The 12,207-nt window shown below is 33.5% G+C and overlaps 1 protein-coding gene across 3 annotated transcripts in view; it reads left to right on the top strand.

Annotated features, from left to right (window-relative positions):
- Nucleotides 1-12,207, top strand: part of LOC127554414 (aldehyde oxidase 3-like) — an 83,364-nt gene that overhangs the window by 12,471 nt on the left and 58,686 nt on the right. For all 3 annotated transcript variants that reach the window (XR_007951980.1, XM_051985906.1, XM_051985905.1), the window contains exons 5-10: nt 1,212-1,338; nt 3,311-3,372; nt 4,571-4,651; nt 5,560-5,640; nt 9,375-9,519; nt 10,085-10,180. Coding sequence is in view for 2 of the 3 variants with exons in the window: in XM_051985906.1 (XP_051841866.1) it covers nt 1,212-1,338; nt 3,311-3,372; nt 4,571-4,651; nt 5,560-5,640; nt 9,375-9,519; nt 10,085-10,180 (592 nt within the window). In the remaining variant the exon portion in view is untranslated. The remainder of the gene's footprint in view (nt 1-1,211; nt 1,339-3,310; nt 3,373-4,570; nt 4,652-5,559; nt 5,641-9,374; nt 9,520-10,084; nt 10,181-12,207) is intronic.

Genomic DNA, 12,207 nt, shown 5'->3' with positions numbered 1-12,207 from the left:
ATGTAGTTCATAGGAAGGATCAATCAACCTATAAATCCCCACTTTAATTACAGTGCTTTCCCTCTTTTAATTATTTCCCATTTATCCTGAATATAGTTTGCTTTGTATATATTTGGTTTCCCCATTAGATTGTAAGCTCCTTAAGGTCAGAGACTGTCTTTTGCTTCCTTATATATCTCCAGCACCTAACATAATCCTTGATATGTAATAGATATTTAATAAATGTTTATTGATGATTAATTTTGATTAAATCATGTGATAAACCATGTTTGTTTCTCTTTCTTCCATACCAAAAGGCTGCATTTTATATTTTTTTTACAATTTTCCTTTTCATATTAATTTTAGACTGTGATTTTCCTCACATCTTGCATCTCTTCCTCCCTCCTCATGCCTCCCCCAATATTTCTGTTCATATATAAATAATGATGGAAAGACTTGGCAATACATTGCTCCCATTAATAGTAAAAATAGAGAATTTAAGAGACACAATAGTTTGGGTAGTAGTTTTCCAGTTGTTTCAGACTCTTATTGACCCCATTTGGGGTTTTTTGGAGCAAAGATCCTTGCCATTTCCTTTTCTAGCTCATTTTACAAAACAGGAAAGTGAAGCAAACATTGTTAAGTGACTTGCCAATAGTCACATGGCTAGTGTCTGGGACTAGATTGTATATATTAGTTTGAGGCATATCTTCCATTCATTCATTCCTAGAATCATTTTTATTAAGCACATATTATATATGTGCCAGGTTCACAAATGAAATACAAAGATATTCATGGAAAATGCCTTCATGGAATTTGTATTTTCCTTCTAGCTAAGATTTTACATATGAAAATGTTTGAAAGTGAAAAAAAAGAGAGAATATACCCTAAAAGTAAGTAATCCTGCTAAAGTCAGCAGGGCTTAAACACTGAAGGGGTTGGAAATTATTTTCATGGGCAGATCTTTTTCTGATGGGCCTCCAAGATCTACATAGAAGTGGGATGAAGGATAAGCCAATATGATGTTACTATCTTAATCTGCCCCATATTTCCCCTGATTTGAAATGAAATAGCTATCATAGTCTCCTTGGAGAAATATCTTTCTGGAACTGAAGGTCATACCCTTTCTGTACATATGTTATACTTATATGCACTTATATAAATAAGGAACATATTTTGGATATTATAAACTGAAGAGTTATGGCAGGATTAACTATTTTCTTGGCTTCTAGGAAAGGATTGCGAAAGGCCATGGCACACAATGTGGGTTCTGTACTCCAGGAATGGTGATGTCCATATATACTCTCCTAAGGAATCACCCACAGCCATCCACTGAGCAGCTGATTGAAACCTTGGGGGGTAAGTTTTCCTCTTATCTTTTGAATGATAGTATAGAAAAGAAAAATATAATTCCTTTTTAAAAATCATATGTATCTTTTGTTTTTATATTTTCCTCTTTTCCACAAATATCCTTCCCATATATAAATCTTCATATTATCTTTTTTTAAAACAAGAATCAGTTTTTCTTAATTTATTCACTTTCATTCAAGTAAATTTTATTCAGTGAATTCACTGTATTTTATAAAAGCTAATTTACAGTTAGTCTTTGCTTAACTTTCAATTAGAGTTTTTAAAATCAGGATTAATAAAATAATATTTAATTAATGTACTGAATTTTTTGATGGAGTCTAGTCCTCAAATTTAGTTGGTATAGGCAACTTTCTTCCATGCTGACCAGTGACTCATTTGTTACATGATGTGTTAGAGACTTTCCTCTAAGTCCTATGTCCCTTTGACAAGTCTCAGAGATAGTATTTGAACCCCAATTTCCTGGACTTTTAGGCCAACTCTTTATCCCTAGAGGTAGCTGCCCAAGCAGAACTCCCATATAGGTCCCAAACAGGATTAAAATATAATTGGGAAATGTTTAAAAAAACAAACAAATATAATACAACATAACAACATAAATTTGTGAATAAGTCAACATATGGTTTACAGAGGTTGTTTCTATTTGAATCTGACACCACTATGTATACCATATTGACTTTCAATGCGCTCAATAAAATGGAATATCTAGGAGGCAGAGCCAAGACACTGGAGTAAAGGCAGATGAGTAAAATAGAAATTGAAAGAATCCACTGATCACCTCCTGAAAGAGATCCCCAAATAAAAACTTTCAGGAATATTATAGCCAAACTCTGGAATTTCAGGTCAAGGAGAAAATATTGCAAGCATCAAGAAAGAAACAATTGAAGTATAGTGGAGCCACAGTCAGGATAACACAAGATTGGTTAAATTCTGCATTAAAGGATCAGAGGATTTGGAATATCATATTTCAGAAGAGCAATGAAGCTAGGATTGCAACCAAGAATTACCTATGTTTTCTCTTAAAATATGACTTTTATGGAACTCAAAGTTCTAAAAACAAATGTAAAAAAAATTGTTTTACATGTAACTGAAGAAAATAAAAATACAAAACAAATATTTAAAAAATTAAAAAATGCATTGGATATAAAATTAGAAGCACAAGGTCAATCAACATTTATTACTATGTTCCACTCTTTGCTACATTATTAGTATTTGTAATCTTCTACATGCCTTTGTTATTGGCTCCGTGAGCTGTCAATTACTAGGTAAATGAGCGACCATATAACAATTAAGGCCATCAGTAGACATAAATGATTCTTTATCTGTATCACTGGAAGGATTTCATATCAATGATGTGAGATTCATCTACCTATTGAACTAACACTTTTTTTTAATCTGACTAGCTAGTGACAGTAACACTAATAGAAAGATCTTACCCATCCCCTGAATATGTCCAATAGTTATTATTGGAGGTCCTGGGATATGACCTTAAGAAACAAATTGAATTTCTTGGCAACCACCTAAAGGATTAATATAGACATCCCTATAAGATTGTGCATTATTAATCTTAGCTATATTTTAATAATGTAATATTCACTATAAATGCAATTTATAGTGCTATTTCAGTTAGTCTTACTTTAGCGATTAACAAATATACTTTCTGTTTTCTCAAATATAATGGGCAGTCTATTATTTAATCTTCAAAGAATTCTCATGAAGATTTTGAGAAGAGTATTTTATATTCAAAATATAAAGATTCTGCTCATTTTTCCTTTGGTGTATCTTCTACCTGTATAATGTCTTCCTCTTACTAACCTTGAGTTATTAAAAAAAAATTGCTTTCTGCAATTTTCTATGGAATTCATAGCCTTTTTTTAGCAAGCCTGGTTTCATGACAAGGGAATATTACAACGCAGTGGTACAAAGTATGAGTTATAATGATATGCATTTCTTTCTTAATAAGGTAACTTGTGTCGCTGTACTGGCTATAGACCAATTGTAGAAAGCGGGAGAAGTTTCATCACTGTAAGTATGGAAAAATTGTAGAAATAGATTCAACACCTCTCAAATTCAATAATGTAACATCATATACAATAAGTAGAAAACTTTTGTGTTCTGGGGAGAACTCAATTTTGTGGGGGTTTTGTGACTATCAAGATCTTCCCATCAGTGAGATAGGTAACCCCATCTTCTCCCTAGAACTTAATTATTAATTTACTTAATTAACTAGAGACTTAATTAACTTAATTATTAAGTTAATTATTAGTTCTTATCTTCTAGGGTAACTGGCCTTAACAACTAGTTTACTCCATTCTCAGTGGTAACTTAATTTTTCAGGCCTCCTAGGAATAACTTCCCCATTGTCCTCTCACAATGAGAATTTGATCCAAGCACAGTAAAATAAAAATCACTTATAACGTCTGCTTGTAATTAGAACAAAGGGAGAAGGGTCTTTATGCCTTTCCAGTTCATTCTTATAAGATTAATTTTCATTTTCTTATCAACTTGAATCAAAGAACTTGACTTCTTTCCTCAAGGTAGCACACCTAGTGAGTGGGTCACTAGACCCCAAATTCCAACCTTTAATCCAGGACTCTGTCCACTTGGACTATGTATCCATTCCAACTTCTATGAGCTACATTAATAGTTCTTAGATTTAAAAAACAAACAAACAAACTTCAAAGACTCATGAACTTAGAACTGGAAAGGGTCTTAGGACAAAGGTCAAAACTGATGAGCCGGTGTGGAGAGGTCCATCTATTTCTGTGGAAGAAAGATTTATCAGTGCATAAGTGGGAGTATTGTTTTGGTTGGAAGATTCTCTAGTATTGTTCAAATCCTGCTCTCCTGTTAGATACCTACTCTATTTACATAGCCCTAGCTATATGGAGGGTACTTAATTAGGTGCTTGGTAGTAATCCACTGGCAATTGGATGGCATAGTGGTTGGCATGGAGGGCTTCAAATCAGAAGGACTCATGTATCTGAGTTCAAATCTGCTTTCCTCTGATACTTATTAAGTCACTTAATTCTTTTTACCTCAGTTTCCTCATCTGTAAATGAATTAGAAAAGGAAATGGCAAACCACTCTAGCATTTTTTTTTCAAGAAAATCTCAACAGAGGACATGAAGAGTTAAACATGAATAAGGAACAACCATACTATAACAACCAAGTTTCTAGCTATAGATTTCTGTGATTTTTAAATAATCTGCTATTTCTTTAGGAGTCATCTTGTTGTCAAATGAAAGGAACAGGGAAATGTTGCCTGGAGCAAGAAGAAAATGAATCAGAGAATAAAAATGATGTAAGTGACACTCCCCATCCGAATTTTCTCTCTTTATTTTTAAATCATTTGGGTGTATGTAGATGGCACTTATCTCTTATCATGAGTTGGACTAAAACAAAAAGACTTGGAATAGGATGAAAAATAGAGGAGAAGATTAAAAACTATGAAAGCTTCCAACTTTCCAATCCCAGTTCAGTGACTCTCAAGCTCCATTTCTTGAGCAATTGCAGTTTCACAATCTCCAAGTTCCATTGCGCAACAGGACTATTGCCATGTATTTTGTTAGATAATAGTACCCACCCTCATGAAAAATATTTTATTTATATTACCTGTCCATTGGACCAACTGTGAACATATATATATATATATATATATATATATATATATATATACACATATATATATATATACACAGACATAGATATAGATTTCTTTTATATATATAATGTCTATTTATATGTGTGTCTGTATGTGTATATATAGCTATATTTATACATATCTGTGCACATGAAGCTCCACTATCTATTAGCCATATATGAATTGAAACTCAGTAAATGTCTGATAATGAGTCTGAAGGAACAGTTTTTAAATAGACATCATGCTGACCACTTTACAAAAATTAGTAGGTTTTTAATAAAAATTTAATGAATGAATCTTGTGTCTTTGGGGACTAGCTTAGTATCATCTTCTAAGAAGGTCTTTCCAGATCTCAACTCCTAATGCTGTCTCCTCAAATCATTTTGTCTTTATTTTTATAAGTACATGGTGTTTCCTCTGACTAGATTCCAAGCTATCTGAGGGCAACTGTTGTTTTCCCTTTTGTCCTTGTTTCCCCACCACTTGGTATATTGAAAGCACTTAATAAATTCTTGTTGACTGATTAACTATAGTTTTTGCTATTTGTGACTGATTAATTTTTTTTAAAGGTCTGCACCAAACTGTACCAAGAAGAAGAATTTTTGCCTTTGGACCCAACCCAAGAACTTATATTTCCACCTGAACTAATGGTATGTTTTTTTTTTCATTGATTTCTGCTTTTAAGCATGGTCATCCTCCCCTTCTCTGCAAAAAACAAAGGTTCCTGTTCTGGTTCCTACTTCTCTTTACCTTGAATGACTTTTCTTCAGTCCCATGGGGGACCCACAGTATCAAAGAGGGTTGATTTTTCTTCCTTGCACTTCCCCTTATAACATAATCTTTCTCCATTCCCTTTTTTCCCTCTGTGGTATCCCTTCACAGTTTACAATGTCCATTGTCATAAAGTACACTCAAAACCTATTCAGTTACAAAGTAATTAGTTCCTCAATTCAAAACTCAAAACACAAATTAATTGTAATTAGAATAAATTGGGAAAAGTCCCACAATCTTGCATTACTCAATTAGCTTGGCACAAGTTGAAAGTTTCAACAATTTCTTCCAGGTGGTTCTTGTTTTCCATTTATCTTCTAGCCAAGGGACCTTTAGTTTTTACTCTCTGGGTCACTGACTTTTCTGGAAGTCCAACCTACTGCTGTGTCTAGACCTAATGTGAACTCTGTTCATCTCATCAGTCTTTAGACATTCATAATCCTTTCCTGTTTAGTCCCCAGTTCTACCTCAATTTCTCAGATCAAAATTAATATTTTAAAAGTCACTTTGTTCAGCACCTTGGATAAAACGACATAAAACCTAGAGGGATAAATTTTGTGGGTGAGACAGCTAGGATTTAAAATGGTTTTGATTGGTTAGAATTTTTTGCTAAATCTAATAAGAAAGAGTGACAGCTAGATGGCTTATGGCAGCTAAGTGGCTCAGTGGATAGAGAACCTGACTTCAAATTTGACCTCAGATACATATTAGCTATATGACCCTGAGCCAGTCACTTCCTAAGCCACTGGAAAAGAAAATGGCAAACTACACTGATATCTTTGTCAAGAAAACTCCAAGGATTGTATGATCCATGGTCTCATGAAGAGTAAGACATGACTGAAAATAAGATAAAATTTAACAGGGGATATATACATTTTATACTTGGGCTAAAAAAAATCAACTTCATAAGAAGAAACATGATTAGATAGTTAATCTAGAAAAGGTTTGTGCCTTTTACCACACAGTCAACTCTATTTGAATTAGCAGTGTGAAATGGTAGACAATGAGGCTCTGTGTGTCCAGTACTAAGAATCTAATCATCCCTCTGTATTCTGCTCTGCTAAGACCACACATATATTGGTGCTCAGTTTTAAGGAAGGACACTGAGAAAGGACACTGATCTTGATCTTTCAAGAGAGCACTTGGATAATGAAGAACCCAGGACAGTAAAGGACTTCAAGATCATCTGTTTGAAACTGAAGGAAATGAGGATATTTAGTTTATAAAAAAAAAAGACTTAAGGAGACATGATAACTTTCCTCAGGTATTTGAGGAATTGTCAAGAGGGTTAGAGTTTGGTCTCAGGGGACCAATATGTGAGAATGTAAAGAGTTACAAAAAATATTGAGGCTTGAAATAAAATTTTTCTAACAATTAATTGTAGTTTCCTTCTTCCTCAAAGTCTTCAAGAAAAGCTTGGATGACCACTTTTTGGATATGTTGCTGAAGGATATGTTCAGCTCTGAACTCCCTTCCAGCTTTCATTCCATACATTTACTCTAAGAAATATTTCCTAAATTTATCTTTAAGAAGTAGTGTACTTGGAGTCATTTGCAGGCTTTTTCAAAAGCCTTAAGCTATTAAAGCTTTCAAAGTACAATCTTTTGGAAACCCACCTCCCCCCAAAAAGTGTGGTTTTGGGCAGACACCATCACCACTCCAGTTTTCAATCCCTTCATGTATCAAATGAAGTGCTTGAAGGAGATTATTTCCAAAGTCTGTATAATAATTTCTTAGAATTCTAGACTTGAAAGGGATCTTGGTGGTCATTTGGTCCATGCCATAATTGAAAAAGAACCCCCATAATAACATAATTGAAAATTGATCATCTAATTTTTTTTAAAGACTTCTAGTGGAGAGGAACCTCTTACCTTTCTGAAGTAGCTTGTTACAGTTTTGGACAATGGTAAATGTTAAGAAGTATTTCTCCAGAAGCAGCTTGGTACAGTGAAAAGAGCTCTGGGTCTGGTATCAGAACTTGGATTCAAATAATCATTCTACTGTCTATTACCTTGAGCAAGTCAGTTAGCTTTATGAGGTCTCAAGTTTTCTCATGTGTAAAATGAGATTGGACAAGCAGGATAGCTGATCTTTGTTGTGCTTTCAACTCTGTCTCTATAATCTTTGATCAATATATCACACCTAAATATGACTCTGAAACCTTCTACTCATTGTTTCTATTCCCCCACCCTGGATCCACAGCTAATAAGTCTAATCCCTCTTCACATAATCAAAAGATGTTTGAGTCAGAAGGTATTTTGCTGGATGTTTAGTCGAACCCTCAAACAGAATCCCTACATCTCCCTAACTCTGCTTGATGATGCAGGAAAGCCCATTACTTCCCAAGGCTACATTCATGGTAACTCTTCAGATCCTTGAAGACAGTTCTACGTCTTCCTGAGGACATGTAGGTGCCCTATGGATAGAGTTTTGGATAATGCTGTTACCCTGGGCAAATCATTTAATTACAACTTTAATTTTCTCAACTGTAAAATTGGAATAATAATATCACTTTCCTTAAAGGGCTGTTGAGCGTCTACAGCTAGAGAGTAGGGCCTGGAGTCAGAAAAACTTATCTTCCTCTTAGTAACTTAGTAGCTTAGTAGCTGTACAACCCGAGGCAAACCACTTAACATTGTTTGCCTCAGTTTCCTCAGCTGTTAAAATAAATTGGAGAAAGAAATGACAAATCACTCTAGTATCTTTGCCAGGAAAACCCCTAATTGAGTCACAATCAGAAATGATCAAACAATAAAATAAAAGATTGTGAATATAGCAAACCAAGTGCTTTGAAATCCTTAAAGCACTGTGCAAATGTTATTGCTATTAATCTGTAATAGAACAAAGCTACACAGTTCCTTCAAACCTATTTCAACATTCTGTGATAAACTGGCAAAATTTCTCATTTTTCAACTAGAGTGGAATTACTTAGTTTGAATTTTTGGTCCACATTACCTTATTTTAAAAAAAGAGGTCTCCCTTTGGAGTTTAAAATGAATAGAATCTTAGGAACTTTAGAGGTCATATAATTTGGCTCCCCTTTTGGCAGATGAAAAACTAAAACTTAGAGAAATTAAATGTCTTGCCCAGAAGTTATACATTGAGTTAATAATAGAAACAGGTTTAGAAAACCTGCATCTTCTCTGCCTGTTGAGTCAGTTTTTTATATGAAAGGAAAATACAGATACTGTACAGTGCCATGAACACTCAGTTAAGGACTTGGAACCTAAAAAAATGAAGAGAGCACATGTCCTCCACACATGGCTTAAAGACTTGTTTACATTTCTATCATTATTTGTAATCCAAGCAATAATTAGTTTGTAAGTTGGAAATATGGTCTGAAATATTTCATCCTGAGATAATGTTTCATTCATCTCTTTTCAAATAAGATTTAATTAAAATTTGTTTGGTTTTTATATCATAGGAGATGGAAATGCATATACAGTAGCAAGTTTAATTATAAATTGATTACATACATTCTTTGAACCAGTTTTCTTAACTTCAAATTCCAGAGTACATTCTTTTGATTTTTTATTTTATTTGCAAGCCTCAGCCAAATGTTTACCTTTCATCATTTTTCTAGAATTAATGGGTATTACTTTGTTAATTGTAGAGAATGGCAGAAGAGGCAAGAAAGAAAACGCTGGTGTTCCAGGGTGAGAGAGTTACCTGGATTTCCCCTGCAACCCTAAGTGACCTTTTGGAACTCAAATTGCAATATCCCCAAGCGCCTCTTGTCATGGGGAACACCTTTGTAGGTAAGTAGTTGAATTGTGCCTCATGTTCAAGATCACAATTTGGCCTTGAGTTTCTGTCTTTATGAGACAAAAGCTAACAGAAGAAGATAGCATGTTAGCAAATCCAAAGTGAAAATATATTGCTGGTAACATCAATATTGGCCTGCTACAATGATAACACATAGCATGCTAAATATTTAATATTTATTCTAAAAGGGTACTATGTGTCCTATAGATCTAGCCCTGAAATATTTCCATTTTCTACAATTAGCATTCTTGTATTTTTGAACATCATAGACAATGAAAATATCCCCAGACTTAATGAGTTCCTTCAGAGCAGGAATTGTGCCTTATTTATCTTTGTCTGTTCCTTAGCATCTTAGAATAGGGCCTTGCATAAGGATGCAAACAATAAAAGCTTGTTCAATAATTGCTTACACCTAATAAAAAGAATAGAGAACCTCAGAACTTTTCACTTATTACAGTATGTTTGCCTTGTGACTGTTCCTTTTCTTGGCTATCGTGTCATTTCTAGAAAGATTCTTAACTTGCCTTCTTTTTATTAGCAACCTTTTTTATGTTTTAGGACTCAACATGAAATTCCAAGATGTCTATCATCCAGTTATTATCTCTCCCGCGAGAATTTTGGAATTGAATGTTGTGATGATTGATGCAAACCAAGGTATGTTTCTACTTAAATTAAGGCATTATGTTGGTGGTTATGCTAAGAAAAGCAATGTGGATTTGAATAATCATGGAACACCAAGATTCATCTTGGCCAGAAAGAACTGCATTTAAAAGCATCCCAGGTAAGAAACCATTCTCAAGAAATTCCAGGGAAGGGTGTACAACCTGACTTCAGACACAGTTTTATGTTCACATCTAACTTCATTCACATGAATATTTCTAACAATCTTTTGTATCAGGAAAACTTTTGTATCTAACCTATTCTTCTTGTGCTATAGAAAATGGTTTTCCTCCTATTTTCAGCAAAGATGAAAGCAGTAGATCATCATCTGGAAAATAACCCTTGCCATACACTATATACTAAAACATTGCCATTATCTTTTCGTTATTTTTTCTCCCCATTATACATATTTTATTTTATTGATTTGCTCTAGTTACCGAGCATAAAATAAAAGAAAAATAAATTTCATGAATTGCTTCCCAGTTCAGGATGTAATTTGCTGGATCATTATTATTTTATGATTGTATGAGAATTCTAATATAATATAAAGTGAAAAAAGTGGGGAAATTTTATTTAGCATTTATTATTTTATTTCATTCATAGAAAAATCTTCATTCTTCAGTTACTGAATGTCTTCACAATTACATATTGTCTATAGTAATCTAATTATAATGATTTAGTATGAAATAGAATTAGAATTCTTTTGAAGAAGCAAAGGACAAAGAACTAGTTAGAAAAACTCTTAGCCTTTTCTAATATTACTCTACTTTGATTTTGAAGCAAAATGTAGAAATGCAAACAATGGAGACATCATTTTTCCTCCATTTGGGACAAACATTATGATTGAATAGTTATCATAAGGGAACAGTCTAAAAAAGGCAAGACCCCGGGGACAACTCCATGGGGTATAAGGAAGGACATTTCAAGATATTTCTTCTTATAATATGCATGTTTTAAAAGCTAGAAAATCTGGCTCAACATGTTCTTTAGGCATTTATTTTGACATAAGCCAAGCTGCATTTTTTTAAAAGTAATAATTGAAAGTTTCTAATAGACAATAGCATAGAGTGATTGAAATTTTAAAGCTTTGCCTACAGTACATAGATAATCATAATAATAATAATAATGACCATCTGCATAGTGCTTTAAGTGAAAAGCAGTTTAACTATATTATCCTATGCCTTTTCTGATTCTTGGTAAGGATATTACTTAAGGTACATCTTTGGTGTTTCTTATTCATTCAGGGTTTAAAATTCAGAAAGAGCTAGTTGTAAACCTTGCTCTTCTACATCATATTTATGATTATGTTGATTAGAGAAAATCTCTCCTCCCTTTGCTCTCACAGCACAGGGGCACCCTTGTCGCACCATGATTGTATACATGAATTGTGTGCTGTTGCCTTCAGTTTTGTTGTTATCATCCAGGAAAAATGATGAGTAGCTTAAGCTGTACAAAGACAAGTTCTCTAAACTCACATTTGATTTTCTTTTGGATTCCTGTTTGTATAACCTCATTGTAAACATTCTTTGAAGTCTAAATAAATATCTGTTTTATAAAATCCAAAGAACAGAGTCCTTTCTTAACTAATTTCAAATATCAAAGTACATCAGGGATTCTTTTTAAAAATAGTCACTAATGCTGTACAACTTTCCAAAGTTAAGGGATGTGCTCCCTCTATTGGAAAATTTTGTCATTTTTGTGATCTTAGAAGTAATAATCATAAGGGACTCAGATAACTCCCAAGTAATGAAGATAGTAAGCTGGCTAATTCCATTTTCTTTGGAGACTCTAGTAAGTGGTCATTATTGTTAAATGGATAATAAAAATGTACAAAAAAAGTTCTGTTCAAAGAAGATAGCAGAATGTCTTTTGAGTACCAACATAAAACAGCAGTGTAATAGAGAGTTTATCTGCCTGGATCTCAGGAGATTTGTATAAAATCAAGGATTCTTAAATTTTTTCTAGTCGTGACCCTTTTTTGCCCAAGAAATCTAATAAACAGAATATTTTGGAAAGATTAT

Source organism: Antechinus flavipes, chromosome 3 (genome assembly GCF_016432865.1).
Source record: "Antechinus flavipes isolate AdamAnt ecotype Samford, QLD, Australia chromosome 3, AdamAnt_v2, whole genome shotgun sequence".
Lineage (NCBI taxonomy): Eukaryota > Metazoa > Chordata > Mammalia > Dasyuromorphia > Dasyuridae > Antechinus > Antechinus flavipes.
Note: the sequence above shows the minus strand (reverse complement) of the source record. Positions and strands in the feature narration are given on the sequence as shown.